We start from the raw sequence: 18304 nt of genomic DNA on the forward strand, positions 1-18304 counted from the left end.
TTTAAGTACCACAAAATGATTTAATATAATCATGCTGAAATGAAGTAGAATTAAGAATAAATATTTACTTAAAGTACTTTTTAGCATGAAACAGAATAAAATTAAACACCAGGCATAGTTATTTGTGACAGTCAATCATAAATTCTTCTACACTGTAATAATATTTACTTGCTAGGTACTTCTTTAAATGAAGTCCAAATTCTTATGGTTATAATTTTTAAATTTTTCACAGATTTTATTTCCCAGCCTCATATCCATAGAATAAGATGTCTTCTCCAGCAGTTTTAGCCTATGAGTTGGTACTTTATATTGCGATTTCTTGTTTCATAATCATGCTTAAACAGGTTGTTCTCAAAAACTTGTAGGTGTTGGTTAGAACAATTAATTGTCTCATAGATACAGAGATCAGGAACAGTCATATGAGCAAGGGCCTTGAACAGAGATCTGCATGATTGTCTTTACTGTGCACCTGCCATGGCTCTAGTGATTTTTTTTTCTGTAGCCTAAAGACTCTTTGCAAGTTTGATTTCTCTGATCCCCAAAAAATTATACCATATCTAATGACAGACACAAAATATCCATGATATACAAATTTTTTTACTGTGTTTCTATTATACTACTTATAACTTTCATTGCATATATTAGACTATGTAGACAGTACCACATGGAACCTACAGGTTCTGACCATGATAAATTCTTGTTCAGCATTACACCTAGAACATGGTACAGTTTGAGGTGCAAGGTGATTGTCCTCATATGATACTTCAAGTATATCCTGTATAGTTTGTTTTGTGGTAAAGTGAATGATTTGTGTCTTTGTTAGATTTAGTTTCAGACCATTATTTCTCACCCAGCTCTCAATTTCAGGCAAAATGACATCCAACTCATTGAATTTTCACTAAAACCATATGCTTGTAGCTTACAAAGTAGTGGTTTGTGGTCTACTGTGTCAAAGACTTTAGTTAGGCCACAAAAGATGCTCGATGCATTCATTTTACTGCCTAAATTGGCTACTACTTTGTGTAATAAGTTCATTGATGGCTTGCATAGTATGGTGCCCCATTTGGAAACCATGGTGATTGTTCTGGATAATATTATGCAGATTATTATAGTTAACTATCTGGTTATGTGCAACTCTTTCAAATATTTTGGAAAATATGAATGACAATGAGATTGGTTGAGAATTACCTACTTCATCATGTCTGTCTTTTTTATAAATGGGTCATATTTCAGCATACTTCAGCCTATCAGGAAACCACCCTTCCTCAATAGATTGACTGATTATAAGACAGAGCAGGTATTCAATACTATGGGTGACTGCCTTTATTATTTTTGTAGGAATTTCATGCCAACCTACAGAATTTAAATTCAAGAACTTTATGACATCAGCTACTTCAGAATAGTATATATGGGTGAATTTGAATTCAGTGGAGATACATAAAGTGTAAACAGGATACAGACTTGTAGATGAAAGTTCATTGGTTTTACATGGATTTGTGGAGTGCCTGTTAAAAACTTCACAGATCTGTGTAAGGTCCAAAACAGTCTCATCTGCCACTACTAATTCAAGTTTTGGTTGTCTGCCTTTTTTGATACCTGATTCACTCTTTACAAATGACCACATTGACTTAGACTTGTTTTTATCATTATGAATATAATAGAGGGAAACATTTAACGTGGGAAAAATATATCTAAAAACAAAGATGATGTGACTTACCAAACGAAAGCGCTGGCAGGTCGATAGACACACAAACATACACACAAAATTCAAGCTTTTGCAACCAACGGTTGTTTCATCTGGAAAGAGGGAAGGAGAGGGAAAGACAAAAGGATGTGGGTTATAAGGGAGAGGGTAAGGAGTCATTTCAGTCCCGGGAGTGGAAAGACTTACCTTAGGGGGAAAAAGGACAGGTATACACTCGCACACACACCCATATCCAGCCGCACATACACAGACACAAGCAGACATTTTGTGTCTGTGTATGTGCGGCTGGATATGGGTGTGTGTGCGAGTGTATACCTGTCCTTTTTCCCCGTAAGGTAAGTCTTTCCACTCCCGGGATTGAAATGACTCCTTACCCTCTCCCTTAAAACCCACATCCTTTTGTCTTTCCCTCTCCTTCCCTCTTTCCAGATGAAGCAACCGTTGGTTGCGAAAGCTTGAATTTTGTGTGTATGTTTGTGTTTGTTTGTGTGTCTATCGACCTGCCAGTGCTTTCGTTTGGTAAGTCACATCATCTTTGTTTTTAGATATGTTTTTATCATTAGAAATATAATTACTATTAGCCCATTTTTTGGCTTGTCTCACTACTTTATCAAAGATTTTTTTTTATATTGCCTTACATAATTTAAGAATTCTGGGTCTGAATTGACTTTTGCCTCCATACGAAGTTCTCTTTTACTCACACTTGAAATCTGAATACTCCTTGTTATCCATGATCCCTTCTTAGGTGTGTCAGTTTTTATAGTCATAAAAGGAAAGAATTCATTGAATGCCATCAAGAAGGCCCCCAGAAAGTTGTTGAAATTTTCATTCACTGAGGACACAGCAGTAAACAGCGAAGATTCGTTTTAGATGATTTATGCAACTAATCTGAATGAGTAATGAATGAAACTGATATACTATGACAGCTGTATTTGTTGTGATATATGGATTCATATGTGTTGGTGAAGTGAACAGACATGAAACATGATACAACACATGGAAAACAGAGAATTGGCTTCAACTGGTTGTTTGTAGAAGTATAAATAAATTCAGTGTGTTATGAATGTCTCCACAGATTAGGGTATGTAAATATTAGGGATGGAAAAGTACTCTAAGTAGATTTTGCAGTTAGTAGTTAATATCTATTCAGCATATCCTGAAAAGTAAAATCTTATTTGACTTTAAAGAAAGAAAGTAACTTTTTCACTGAAGTACAAAAAAAAGTGCAGAACAAAACACACCACAGGAAATAATGGTTAAGTCTTTTTGAAATACGAACTAGAAGAAACAGTGCAAAGTATCATTAAGTTGCTTAATCTGTTTTGTACCGGATTTTTGTGGCTTGCAGATTCTTGTATTGTTGAAGGTAACATAGCTTTCCTCAGAACATTGTTAAATAAAGGCTGCACAAATAAAAGTTTCAGCAATACATAGTAGAACTTCATACCTCAAGGTGTCCCTCCTGCCCCTCCACTAAATCATTCAGTGGAATGTACATTTCATTTGTTGACTGGTCTACCAACATCACATGCCGATGTGAAAATGTACCTCTACCCACATCCTGTCCACTAATGCGAACATTGTATCCTGCAAGTAAATATATGAATTGTCATACATTGTCGCTGCATACAAATTACAATTGTTTTAACGCTACTGTACCTGAAGTATACCCTGTAAGGAATTCAGTATAATAAATAAAATGTAATTTTCATCTGCAACACAGTTTTCAAGCACAAATGTGTAGGTGGGAAAAAGACAAATATCTCAGTCCAGCATAGAGACAACAGTGATTCAAACAGAATTTTCTTATTGCTGTGTTAGCACATGTTTTGTAACAGAATATGTCAGGTGTCAACTTAATCTGTGGACTGGTATTATTTATACAGAATTTTTAAAACAAGCATTTTGTGTATGTTGCTTCACATTGACAAACTCGAACACTGCACATTCTTAAAATCCAAGCAAATAAATAATGGTGTATTCAAATATACCATAACTTTCTTGCAGGTGATTCACATGATTAATGTCCCAAATCTCCAAACACAGATTAGAAATTTGAGAAAACACACAAAATGGTTTTGGATCATACAAGTTATATCAAATAGCTACATCATAACTAATCAAAAGAAAGAGGTAGAAGGCAGAATTCATCTGCCACAAAAGTGTGGCCAATATCTTCTGGGATGGGAAAACGATGTCTGCCTATTGAAGAACTTATGGAGTGTAAAACAATGAGTGATGAATGCTATGCAAATCAACTGTATCGTTTGGATTAAGAAATAAGCAAGGAGAGGCATAGTTTGCAAAATGTATAAAAGAAAATTAAAATTAAATAAACAAAATAAATTATGTTCCATCAGAGCAATGCTTGTTTCCCCAGAGGCGTTTAAGACAGTGGGATAACTGAGGGATTTTAAATACTATTTATTGGAACATCCACCTTGTCTACAAGATATGGGCCCTTCTGACTTCCAACAAATTGTACATCTTAAGAAATTTATTACTGAAAAACTTTTTGAGTCTCATGAAAGGTTTATGGCAGCTATAGACAGGTATTTGCAGACTTTTAGAACTGCGCTTGAAGAATGGATTGTACTCACTGTAAAAATATTGGAAGAAGTAGAGCTACAGAAAAGGGGACTACATTGAAAAATAAATGCATTTTTATGTAGAAACACAATATTTCAATCCAAAGCCTACAAATTTTTTACTTGTCCTTATACATCACACATGAATGACCAGTGTTGCTTATGGTAATTTGATAAGGTTCACAATGTGCAGCTTTGTTCCTAATATGAACTGTGCATCTCTGATGTTAAGTTCTGTGGAAATCTTTAATGGATTCTTCAATATTCCTGTAACCAACTATGGGTGTGATACCCTACATTTCTACCATATGCTCAAAGCTGTAAGAGACACCTAAATGGCTCAGGATTGCATTACATACATACCATGTATATATCAGTGCTGATGTCTGAGTGCGGGATTCAAATGCCTGTCACTTCAGATGAAATTATTTGCGACCAGCTATAGAATCATTTGCAAAAAAGTGTCAAAACAGTATGTGTTTCTGAAAAGTAGTGAAGTTCACATAAGCTGTCCAAAATGACAAATTGACAACAGAGATATTTGGGATAAATGTAACTGTTCACTAAAAGAACAACATGTGTGTGACTGGAGGTAGCGTGTTAATTTTCAATCCATGTGTGACAAAACAAGCTGGGATATTTTTTTTTCCCTCTTGTTTTGCCATCTTTTTTTCATTTTTGAACTAATTGCCATTAACATACATGAGTATAATCTGTATTTCATAAAAGAGAAAGGTTTTATAGAATTTAACACCAGTAATTAACATTTTTGTCAAAAGTATTGTTTGCATAACTATATATGTTAATTTCATTATTTAAACAAATAATTCAGCCTAACCCTTGTAGTAGAAGGAACTTTTCTTCCCCTCTTGTTTTGCAATCTGTTTACTTAAATTCTTTTTTTAATTTTTGAACTAATTGCCATTAACATAAGTGAGTATAATCTGTATTTTCATAAAAGAGAAAGGTTTTAAAGAATTTAACACCAGTAATTAACATTTTTGTCAAAAGTATTGTTTGCATAACTATATATGTTAATTTCATTATTTAAACAAATAATTCAGCCTAACCCTTGTAGTAGAAGGAACTTTTCTTCCCCTCTTGTTTTGCAATCTGTTTACTTAAATTCTTTTTTTCATTTTTGAACTAATTGCATTTACATAAGTGAGTATAATCTGTATTTTCATAAAAGAGAAAGGTTTTAAGGAATTTAACACCAGTAATTAACATTTTTGTCAAAAGTATTGTTTGCATAACTATATATGTTAATTTCATTATTTAAACAAATAATTTAGCCTAACCCTTGTAGTAGAAGGAACTGTTAAAAGGAACGAATTTTTTGACGTGTTCAGTTAATTGAATGAGTTAAGTTTTAACTGTAATTTTTGTAAGTTTAACTTCGAACAATGTGTAGTTAGTTTCAGTACCTGTTATTGTGAAGGTATATAAGGGCCCAATTTTGCTCCTGAGACAGTCAGTCCATGGCCCAGTTTCAGATGAGGAGCCTACGTTGGTCAGAACACTAACAATGCTTCAACTTAACTGTGAAATAAGTGTTACACAATTAGGCCATGTGTTAAAAACAAGGGAAGTGTCTGCTCCTTGAACTGTGAACTTTGTGGTTAGGTTTTTACTGCTCGTAGATGTTCAACAGGAAACTACTGTAGCAGTATTTGGAGGTTTGCATGCACACTATTAATGAGGCTTATCGAAAGTTAAACAACAGAGCACTGGCCATATAACTGTGTATTATTAGGAGGTTGTGAACAGTGAAATTAAAGTACGATGAAACACAACTGTGCACCTGTCAGCTACATTACTTACAGTAGTCAGTGTTGGAATCCACAACCCATTTTTCAGCCAGTGTAGCAATGCAGTATGTCGACACCGAGGACAACAAACGAAGAAACAAAGTAGGTGAATTGCCACACACAGAGGCAGAAATTTTGTTTGGACTGAAATGTTTAAGGCATTGTTAACTAGTAATGATAGACACTGTCACGACAGCAGTAATGTTGTATGGAACTGGTGTCCATTAGCTCTTAAGGACAGTTTTGCCTAAACATTTATCTAGTTATTGTGTTTCCTACATGGCTGTCCATTCAGCACATCTTATACTTGGCAAGTCATATGTCCCATATAAATAATCCCATTCGTTAATTTGTATGTTTTTGGTTCCTGGTCCATTTCAGTTCTATTAGAGGCCTGGAGAGGAAAAAAAGGATTGACTAATTTTGAATGTTTTTCAGTGAAGTGGCACTGTCCAGAAGGCAAGACATTTCAGCAAACCAACTTGTCATCTTCAGATGTTCCTAATGACTAGTTGTTTTCAGCTGGGCACCAGCTCTGAGTGCAGACTTGGTGTGGTCGTTGGGGAAGTGTGAAAACGGGGGCTTGATTCAGGGTCCGCAGTCACGTTGCGGCCAGCAGCGGATGCAGGTCTCTGCTGGTGTGACATTAATGTATCCTTATCTTCTTCAGTTGCCATGACATGAGCAGATTTACAGAAAGATTTCTGCTGCACTTTGACCATGCTCAAGGCTATGTCCCAGGCCTGACTTAATTGAAAGCCAATGTCTTTATTTATTAGTTCACCATATAGTTGACTCTCTACAACCTCTGTTAGGGTACACTCCCAGGTTTGGATTGTTGCAACAACTTGTTGCTGTCCATGGGACATGCGGCGCTTTACCCCAGCAGACTTTGTCAGCTGTTCATTGTCAGTGCGGTGTTTATGTTCAGTGTACCTATCCTGTTACATCCAGATAGTCTGACCTATATACATTTTTATGCAATGGCAAGGGATGTGGTAGACTCCAGGTTTCTGCAGTTCTTCGGTCATCCTCGACTGATTCCAACAAGCCTTTCACCTTAGTTGGTGGGTGAAAATGCACTTACTATTACATTTACAGAGTATTCTTTTGAGTTTTGATAACGAGTTTCTGATGTATGGGATAGCTGTCACATGAATAGGTTTTCCTTCATCCTCAGTAGGCTGTGGTCTTGGCTCCTTCTGTCTTACAGTACTCTGCATCTGGCAGTTGCTGTAACTGTTTGTACAGAACATAGCTTGTAGGTGCTGCAGTTTGGCTGCTAGACTATCATGTTCCGTCTGTACAAACAACCATATGGAGTAATTATGGGCTGCCTGCTATCACTAATGGTGGCCAATATGTTCATGGAGGCACATTAAGTAGTAGTCCTGGAGTCAACAGTCTACAAGCCCTCATGCTTTTCTTTTTTATGTAGGTGATACATTCATAAACAGTATGGATAACATCACTTACAAGACTTCCTTCAATGCTTAAATCACTTCTCCAGAACATCCAATTCATGATGGAAGTAGAAGAAAAAATTAACTTCCATATTTGGATGTGCTCATCAAGTGATTACCACATGGCACACTGGGATACAGTTTCTACCATAATGCACACATGTACAGATTTGTACTTGCATGTCTCCAGCTGTCATGCCCCTTCACGATGAGAAGGTGTCCTAAACACACTAGTCCACAGAGTACACAAAATCTTGGACCATGGCAGCCTAGTAGCCAAACTGCAGCACCTACAGGTCATGTTCTGTACAAACGGTTCCAATAACTCTCAGAAGCCGAGACCACAACCTACTGAGGATAAAGAGAAACCTGTTGCAATGGTGATTATGCAACATGTTGGGAACATATCAGCGATAATCAGAAGACTACTCTGAAAAAATAATATCAAGTGCATGTTCCACCACCAGCCAAGACAAAAGTCTTTTGAGATTAGTCAGGAATGACCTAGGACTCTGGACACTGGGAGACTACTGCATCTCTTGCCAGTGTGGGAAAAAGTATATAGGTGAGGCTATCCAAACAGTGTAGGAGAGATGCACTGAGCATAAACCTCACACAGACAATGAACAGCTGACAAAGTCTGCTGTGACAGAGCACTGCATCCTCCATGGACATTCAATGAATTACAATGGCATCAAATTGTTTCAATGATCCATCAAGGCAACCCCCTCTAGGACTGTATTCTAAAAGTGTCTGTAGAGATTTAAGTACTTAATGAACTACAAAAATAAAGACAGTGACTTTCAATTAAGAAAGGCCTGGGACCAGTCTCAAGCATGATCAAAGAACAGTGGCAATCTATGTGAAAAATCTGTTCCCATCATGGTAATTGAAGAAGATGAGGGTGCATAGTCATCATACTGGCAGAGACCTGCATTCAGTACCTGCTGCAATGTGACTGAGGCCCCTGATGTTGAGGCCACTGATGTCAAGGCCTCTGATGTCGTACTTGCTCGCCATTGTACCAGGTTCATAGCCAGAGCCAGCTGGCTGGAAGCTCTCGGTGAGGAGAGGTGATATAAAGGCAGCACCCCACAGAAAAAAATCAGTCATCAGGGAACATCTGAAGATCACAAGAACTTAGTTTGCTGAAATATCTTCCCTGCTGGCCAATGCCATTTGGCTGCATTCCTGAGAAATATTCAATATTATACTACACGAGAGAAACTTAAAACTATACAGTGTCCACAAACATTTTGTTAGTGCATGGGGTGCCCCTGCAACTTTCAGAGAGACAAGCAGATATGGAAGGAGGATATTATGGTCATGGTTGATATCTAAGCATTTCTTTGTGGAATTGCATGAGTGTAACTGCACATACAGGGTAATCAAATGGAGGTATACTCTTGTGGAAGAATTCTTCGTATTTTTTGTTTAATTGAGGAAGAAATGAGTGTCACACTACAGCATTGAAATGCATTGTCACTGAAGACATTAGATGTGCGGTTACACCAACACTCAGAATAAAGACAAACAAAAATGTATGAGGGTGGTTCAAAAAGTTCTCGGAATGACCACAAGAGGTCAGTGCTGTCGCAACAAGTTGTTCACGTGATATTCATTGGATTGTTGCCTTTAAACACATGCCATGTTAGTGCACTTGGAAGAGAGGTGGGCTGGTGATGTGGCTCTGTTGTTGTTCCCGCATAGTGATTTGCGAAGATGGAAAAAAACCGAGATTTGAGCAGTGATTTAGTACTTCATAAAGAAAGGTATAAAAGCAGAGGTCAATCATGCCGATTTCCAGAATACACTGGCGGACTCTGCTCCTTCATATTCAATCATTGCCAAGTGGACAAATGAATTTAAATTTGGTCAGTAGAGCTTAGATGATGATCCATGCAGTGTTCGGCCAAGATGTGTCACTATACCACAAATCACTGCAGAAGTGCACAAATTGGTCATGGAGGGTCATCCATTGAAAGTGCATGAAATTTCTCACGCTTGCCAGATGTCATGTGAAAGGGTATATCACATTTTAATTGAAGAATTAGAAATGAAAAAATTATCTGCGAGATGGGTGCCATGAGTCTTGACGTGCACACGCACTCATTTGCCGTCACCATGGCAAAATTACATGAACTAAGGTATGAATTCTTGCCACATCTGCCTTATTCACCTGATATGGCTCCATCAGACTTCCATCTCTTCCTAAAACCGAAAATTTTTCTAGGTGGATGAAGATTCACTTCAAACGGAGAATTGATAGCTGGAGTTGATGACTATTTTGCAGGCCTGGAGGAAATTCATTTTCGGGATGGGATCAAGACACTGGAACATCATTGGACCAAGTGCATTAATCTACAAGGATACTACATTGAGAAATAAAAAATGTTTTAGTGCTGTAAGTATTTTTATTCTATTCTGTTCTGAGAACTTTTCAAACCATCCCTATAAATTACAGATTCACCACCAAGTGCCAGTATATACTGGATAAAATTATCACTATCATGGGTCCACTGCACAAAAAATAAAGGTAAAGTAGCCAGGATTGTTATTAATAAATTCAATAAAGAAAACAGTACCCTATTGACTGGGATACTCTCAATGAATATTTTGTAAATAGTGCCAGACCCACCACTTCACTCAGTGTGTGTGTGTGTGTGTGTGTGTGTGTGTGTGTGTGTGTGTGTGTGTGTGTGTGTTTGTGTGTGTATGTACTCTATCCCTTTAAAGGATTATTTAATTTGTTTATTTATTTATTTACTTGTGTGTGTGTGTGTGTGTATGTATACCTGTACCTGTACTCTAAGTTTCTACCATTCGGTTATTGGTTTCCTTTAATCCTAAATTTTTTCCACTTCCATTTCGTATTTTATACATCTTATTCATTCATTCATCATGTCCCATAGATCCCATAAATAAGGAGACCCTTCAGTATTGCAGAATGACCCAAGGTATGCATTACCAAAAAGCAACTAAATTACAGAAACCTAATTTGTACACCATACTGACAATAAATGATCACTATACTGGCCAATGTTGTTTATGCTTATGCCAGATCCTAGTAAATTAAAACAAAAGTTGCCACTGATCTAGTTATATTAAGTAACTGATGTTTATCTTCCATTAGTAATCTATTATTTATCAGATTATATCAGAATTTTTCAAACAGCATAGTTAAATACACAGTCATCACTACAGTATGTGAGTAATTGTTATTCAGCTTTAGAATGAACACTGATACTTACTATATAGTGGCCAGAGACAGTAGTCATGCATGTGTGAGCTGTGCTTGTGTGAATGTTCATATGTTTTCTACTTCAGAAGAAGGTCTTTTGGCCGAAAGTCCAGATATACAGCAGTGTTTCGCTTGAAGCTGTCTCTGACTCAATGTCTCCTCTATTTTGGTGAGTAGCAATCTGTCCTTTTCATAATATATTCTTTGTATATATTATCTGAATATCTGGACTCGAGGACTGAAAATTTCTGTTAATTATGTAGTAAGTACAAGTATTCATAATAATGCTGTGTTTCACATTGTTAAATATGTGAATACAGTGGTTCATGAGGTATGATTAATTTTTTTAATTGGTTGTGATTTCTAATTTCTCACTTTATGTTGGATGGAGGTTCATTCATTACCTTTGCCCCATATTTTATGACTTCACTCAAAATCCTAGACAAGTCTACATGGACATATTTTTGGGTCTTGTATTGAAATTATTAAGACTGCAGTTCAGCTGTAACTGATTTTTACTGTTGGCAACAAAAACCATCAGTAAATGCACTGTGGAGTGAGTGTAAGAACTGGGCAATCCTTAAAGAGGCCACTACAAAAATTTCTTGTTATCTAATAAACACAATATTCTTACTGTTTGCTCCTTATGAGGAAATTATAGATTTGTTGATTAATATATCATGTAGAGTCCACCATTGTCACTTAGAGTTGGGACAAACCTAGTTTGGCCCATTTTTTTGAACTATGAGTGTTGCCACTGTGTGCTGCAATTTGGATTGTGTCTTATATCTGGGTGGTTGCATGGCGTGGAGCAGTTGCTCATCACTGAAGCAAGAGTAGAGCCAACACAGACTTGATTGTGATGACCTGCCTGTGTGTAGAATGTTACATCTACACCTACATATACATATATACTCCACTAGCCATCAAGTGGTGTGTGGCGGAGGGCACAATTTGTGCCAAAGTCCTTTTTCCCCCCTTCTGTTCCACTTGCAGATCGCGCGAGGGAAAAACGACTGTCTGAACCCCTCAGTACGAGCTCTAATTTCCCTTATCTTTGAATGGTAATCATTGCGTGATTTGAAAGTTGGTGGTAATAATATGTACTCTACATCCTCGGTGAAGACTGGATTTCAGAATTTAGTGAGCAGTCCCTTCCGTTTAGTGCGTCGTCTACCTGCAAGTGTGTCCCACTTCAAACTTTCTATGAGATTTGTAATGCTCTCATGATTGCTAAATGTACCAGTCATGAATCTTGCCGCTCATCTTTGGACCTTCTCCATCTCTTGAATCAGACCCAAGTGGTAAGGATATTATACAGACGAACAATACTCTAAGACTGGATGAACTAATGTATTGTAAGCTATTTCATTTGTTGAAGGACTGCCTCGCTTCAGGATTCTACCAATAAATTGCAATCTAGAGTTCCCCTTACCCATTACTTGTATAATCTAATCATTCCATTTGAGATCATTTCAAATAGTCACATCCAGATACTTGACGGATGTTACCGCTTCCAAAGATTGGGCATTTATTTTGTACTCGTGGATTAATGGGGATTTTTGCATTGATATATGCAGTAGGTTATACTTACTAATATTAAGAGATAGCTGTCAGTCATTACACCACACATTAATTTTCTGCAAATCCTCATTGATTTGTTCACAACTTTTGTGTGATACTACTTTCCCATAGGCTACAGCATCATCGGCAAACAGACAAATTCTGCTGTCAATACCATCAACCAGATAGTTTATGTAAATCGTAAAAAGCAGCGGACCTATTACGCTGCCCTGGGGCACACCTGAAGTTATGCTTTTTTCTGTTGAAGTCACTCTGTTCAGGATGACATACTGCTCCCTGTCTGTTAGGAAACTTTCTATCCAACCACATATGTCATCAGATAGACTGTAAGCATGTACTTTTTGGAGCAAGCGACAGTGCAGAACTGAGTTGAACGCCTTTTGAAAGTCGAGAAATATGGCATCAACCTGGGAGCTGGTATCTAGAGCCTGTTGTATATCATGCACAAAGAGGGCCAGCTGTGTCTCACATGACTGCTGTTTCCTAAAACTGTGCTGGTTTCTGAAGATGAGCTTCTCAGAGTCTAGAAAGGTCATTATGGCTGAAAACAAAATACGTTTCATGATTCAACAACAAATCAATGTCAGTGAAATTGGCCAGTAATTTTGTGCATCCAGTTCTCTACCCTTTTTATAGATTGCTATGATTTGGGCCTTCTTCCAGTCCCATGGAACTTTCCACTGTTCCAATTATCTCTGATACATGATGGATAAGAATGGTGCTATATTTGTAACATAATCAACATATAATCTTACGGGGATATCGTCTGGGCCAGATGCCTTTCTGGCATCTAAGGATCTTAGCTGTTTTACAATCCCAGATACACTAAACACTATGTCAGCTATCCTTGTGTTTGTTCGATAATCGAAAGGGGGAATGGTGCTGCAGTCCTCTACCATAAATGAGTTTTTGAAAGCTAGGTTTAGAATTTCGGCTTTCTGTTTAATATCATCAGTTACATTATCCATACTGTCAACAACAGAAGGTATTGAATTATTTGTAGCATTCATAGATTTTATGTATGACCAAAATTTTTTGGGGTTATTTTTAGAATCTGCAGATAAAATATTGCTTGCAAATTTGTTAAAGGAATCTCTCATTGTCCTTCTGACAGCTGCTTTCATTTCGCATAATTTCTGTTTGTCAACAGGGCAGTGACTATGTTTAAAATGACTGTGCAAAATTCTGTGATTTCTCAGCATCTTCCTAATATGTTTGTTGCACCAAGGTGGACCCTTTCCCTCCCCTATATTTTTGCTAGGCACATACTTCTCTAGCACATGGAGGACAATACCTCTAAATTCCGACCAAAGATGCTCAATATCTTTGTGTCCCGCAGTGATTGCTTGGAGCTGACAATGAAGGTATTCATTAATGACACTTTTATTTGCTGTCCCAAACAAGAAAACTCGACACTGTTTCTTTGGTTTTTTTGCGACTTCCACTGACATAGAAGCCACAACAACATTATGGTCACTAATAACTTCTTCTAGATTAACTTCCTCAGAAAGATCAGGTCTGTTTGTTGCCAAGATATCTAATACATTCCCATGTTGAGTTGGGTTTCTAACCAATTGATCAAGGTTGTAAGTTGAGAGTGCTCCTAGAATAACTTCACACAAGTCTTTGCTTCTGCCCCCTGTGATAAACATGTAATTTTCCCAGTCAATGGATGCCAGATTAAAGTCTCCACCTATAACTAATGGATAATTTGGATATTTATTTCCTATGTACTCAAGACTTTCCCTGAAATATTCTGCAACATTTGTTGTGGATGCTGGTGGTCTATAAAAACAACCTAACACAATGGTCAATCTTTGTCTGATTGACAGCCTTATCCAGACCATTTCACAGTCCAACCCAGTATTGATCTCAACTGCATTTAAACAGCTTTTAACTGCAGTGAGCACACCAACTCCCATAGCATCAGTCCAATCCTTCCTAAACATGATCCAATCCAAGTTCAAAATTTCACTACTTTTTATGTCTGGTTTCAACTAGCTTTCGGTACCTAATACAATATTATAATTAATATGTTACTGTTTGGTGTGGATGGGGTTGGCATAGCTGAAGGTCAGTGGCCTTGTGGCAGAGGTTAATAATATCACTGTCATCAGTGTATGCAACTGCATGGATTGCATTGACTGCTAGTGGGTATGGCAGTTTACCATGCAGAGAATGTATTCGTGGTGGTCATCGTGTCTAGTATATCTGTGTATTGCTGTTGCTGCAGGATTGCAAAAAGTCTGTGAACCAGGTCTAACTAGCATTCCAATGTTTTGTTTTTATCTGAGATCATTGCCATTTGTAGTTCTGGTGGTAGTTTGAGGAGCCATGATGTCTGGCATGAGACATAAAGGGGCAGGTGTATGGAGATGTCGTCAAAGCTGGCATTCCATTGCTGGGTGTGCCCTTGTAAACCACCTGTTACAAATGATGCTCTGATGTTTTCTCACGAAAACACGAGTGAAGCAATGCCCCTTTGGTTGTATCATACTTACTGTCTGCCAGTGGTGCTAACATGACATCACTGATAATGTGAGCATGATTTCTTATGTTGCTCAATACAGAGATGAATTTGACTTATTTTTGAAGATGCCTTGGCTTTGTAGGATGTAGTCATTTGTTTCAAACCAGGTTGCTGGATGTTACCACTGGAATGGTGGTAGCTCAGGACGAGAACTTTGTTGTGTATATGCTCCTTAAAAAACTGTTGTTGGTGTTCTGGGGCATGTGCTCTGAGGGAGATGGCAGTTGAAACATCTTCTCACATGGCTCAGCCAGCTGGACCCTGCCTGAGGTTATGAACAGATTCAGCTGGGTTGTGCCTGACATGGACAAATCAATAAAACCAAGTGAGGGGGGCTACCGTGTAGACCTGAAGTTGTTGACAGGATATTGACCTGTCAGTTCCAGGAAGCATTGAAGTTGCCACCAAAATCTGTGAAGAAGTTGGAAGTCATTACACATTCTTGGTGCACACATGCATAATTGTTGTAGTCCATAGTATGACATGTAAGGAAGTCACTTTCCAGTTTCACACATAACATAGACTTGTCCATGTAACAAACAAAATTATGTGGATCACCAAGATAGTGACTTTCTCATACCTGTTGTTCAAAAGAGCAGCAACTGTAGTATGACCCCATTGTTGTAGTGAAATGCAGAGAGCAGATGAATGGAAATCATACGCAATATATTGCTTAATATGGAGATACAAGATGTGTGTATATGCTATAACAGCACACACCAGACTCATAACATCAGAGATACTCTTCTCATGCTGCAAGAAAGCAAGCATGCATGGAGAGGTGCATGAAGGACTGATTTTTCCTCATCACTTGGCCAAGATCAGGACAATAGAACCTAGCATATGCCGCAAGCTGCTAACAAAGAGATTGTAGCATAAAATTCTACAGAATTAAAATATTAACTATTGCTTCAAAACATGGCAAGATTGTGTAAGACTATGAAAAGGTCAAATATTGTGAATCCATGCATAGTTCACTAATCAGTTCCTTCGAAAATCTACTTTTTGTTAAATTTCAAGAGGTGCATAATATTAAAGCTAGAAAGATCTCATTTTGGAATCAGATGCAGTTTATCAGATAAAACTTATGGCAGAAAATTTTAAGAAGCTAACCCTTTTGAATTACTCTACTTTTTTGAGAAGCTTATAGACACAAAATATTATAGTTACAAAGTCCTACTTCTGTCCAGAAGCTACCTCATTCACCTTTTGAATTATTTAGAAAAAACCAGTTTTCATACAAAAAAATTTTAAAAACAAATTAGGTTAACTAATCTTCATTATTAAGTTACAAAATACAGATGGCCACTGTGACCATTATATTTACAATAAGTAATAATGAAGCTGTACCAAGTTTCAGGAAAATATTGTAATTTTACAAAGGTGTAGAAATTAAAACAAGGGGCAGTTCAGAGGCCACCATTGACCCTCGGTTCCAAATGAAAAATTCTGGAGTTCAAAATTTAAGAGTTATGGGGCCAAGAATTTTATAAATAAATATTTACTTAGAGAAAAATTGGTACCATTATTAGTCTTCAGCTAACAACAATACAAATAATATGATAGTCATAAAGAGTGTTGACTGAGCGCTGCTGCCAACGATGGAAGCAGTTTTGGAACAAGTGTTATCTTTGCCATCCACACTGAGCATATACAGGGTGTACATAAAGTCTGGGAACACTTTCAATTATTTATTGCACTAGAACCAAAAATTGTACAGATATCAAACATATGTCATTTTGAAGTTTTTTTTCATTTATACTGCCACAGCATGGTTTGGAAATTTGCCAATAGTTTGTGCTAATCGCAAACATGGTGAGTTCAGGTGTAGAGTAAGCCTTCTGTGTGTTGGAGATCGACAAAAACAAGTGTGCTACAACTGTTCAATGGATATTTAGAACCAAGTACAGTAAGAAGCCACCAACAAGGAATTTGGAGTACAAAGCATCCACACGATTGCATTGCATCTGAGTGTGATTCCCCAAAGGTAAATATTATTTGTGCCTTGTCAGGTCAAACACAGTATTGCCATTCTTCTTCGCTAAGAGCACTGTCACTGGATATTCCTACTTGGAAATGTTGCAGCAATGGCTGATGCCTCAAATGCAAATGGACTCTCCCTTCATCTTTCAGCTCCACTCCATTTTCATCATGAAGTTCATGGGTATCTGAACACGGAGCAGCCACATCGATGAATTGGCCGTACTACAGAAGGGGAGAGCTGTTTCATAAAATGGCCTCCCCGATCACCAGATCTCATTCCGTGTGACTTTTTTCTGTGGGGAGACATTAAAGACCTGGTGTATGTACCGCCTCTACCATGTGATGTAGCAGAGCTCCAAGAGAGAATACGGGAAGTGACTGCCACAGTTGATGATGCCATGTTGGGATGTGTATGGCAAGAATTCGATTACCATATTGACATCTTCTGGGTCACCCATGGTTCGCATATCAAATGTTTGTAAAAAAAACTTTCAGAGTTTCTCTTTCAAATGCAATATGTATGACATCTATACAATGTTTAGTTCTTGTGCAATAAAAAATTGAAAGTGTTCCCAGGCTTTATGTACACCCTGTATAAAGAATGTGGTGTCTACACCTGGGAGCTTATTTGATCATTGTCAATCGTACTGGAAGGTGCTAAACTCTGCTACAGAATGTACCATTATTTTGTATGTGATAGAGGCCACTTAAGCCTCAGATGGCTTTGAAGATGACTGACATTCTTTTGTTTCAGTCAAATGATATATCATATGTATCTTGTGCAACAGTGTAAAAGTGAATGTACTTGGATTAAGAACTTATCTGGAAAACCTGTCATTTGGTGTTCTGTTCTGTGTGCCACCTGCTGTATTATGGAAAACTGTGTGGCAAATGTCCAAGATTATTCCCCACTTCAAGGAAAGCAATTAACTTTACATAATCAGGAACAAAGAGAAGAAATTGTCTCTGAATTATGCTAAGTATGATAAGACAAGCTTTCACAATTTTCAAAATTGATACGTGTGCATGTGAAATTTAGACACAATATATTGAACAGTTAAATGACAGCAGACCTTTATTTATTGTTATGGCTCCTGGCTCCTTTACATTATTCTCAGAGTGTTAGAACTTTTTATTTTAGTGTCAGTGAGCTAAATATTGGACCTGTGGACTGTAGACAATGAACAGCATATTCTCCATTGCTTTCTGACCATACAAATAGTTTCTAGGCACTTGTCAGGGGTTGTGGTATCCAAAAATTGTACAAGACTACAAAACATTTCAACTTATAAACTAAATACCAGAGAAAATAATTTTTACCCACCACCCCATAATGGAAGCTCAACCACTGACCAAAGATTCTTATTACCTCAGATATGCATTGTTGATGGTCAGGTAC

At 37.4% G+C, this 18304-nt stretch overlaps 1 protein-coding gene across 2 annotated transcripts in view; it reads right to left on the reverse strand.

Annotated features, from left to right (window-relative positions):
* The window catches only part of LOC124795215 (probable 2-oxoglutarate dehydrogenase E1 component DHKTD1 homolog, mitochondrial), a 355821-nt gene that overhangs the window by 93379 nt on the left and 244138 nt on the right, over positions 1–18304 (reverse strand). For both annotated transcript variants that reach the window (XM_047259132.1, XM_047259133.1), the window contains exon 13: positions 3153–3292. In XM_047259132.1, the coding sequence (XP_047115088.1) occupies positions 3153–3292 (140 nt within the window). The remainder of the gene's footprint in view (positions 1–3152; positions 3293–18304) is intronic.

The sequence above is a fragment of the Schistocerca piceifrons genome, chromosome 4 (genome assembly GCF_021461385.2).
Source record: "Schistocerca piceifrons isolate TAMUIC-IGC-003096 chromosome 4, iqSchPice1.1, whole genome shotgun sequence".
In the NCBI taxonomy this organism is placed as follows: domain Eukaryota; kingdom Metazoa; phylum Arthropoda; class Insecta; order Orthoptera; family Acrididae; genus Schistocerca; species Schistocerca piceifrons.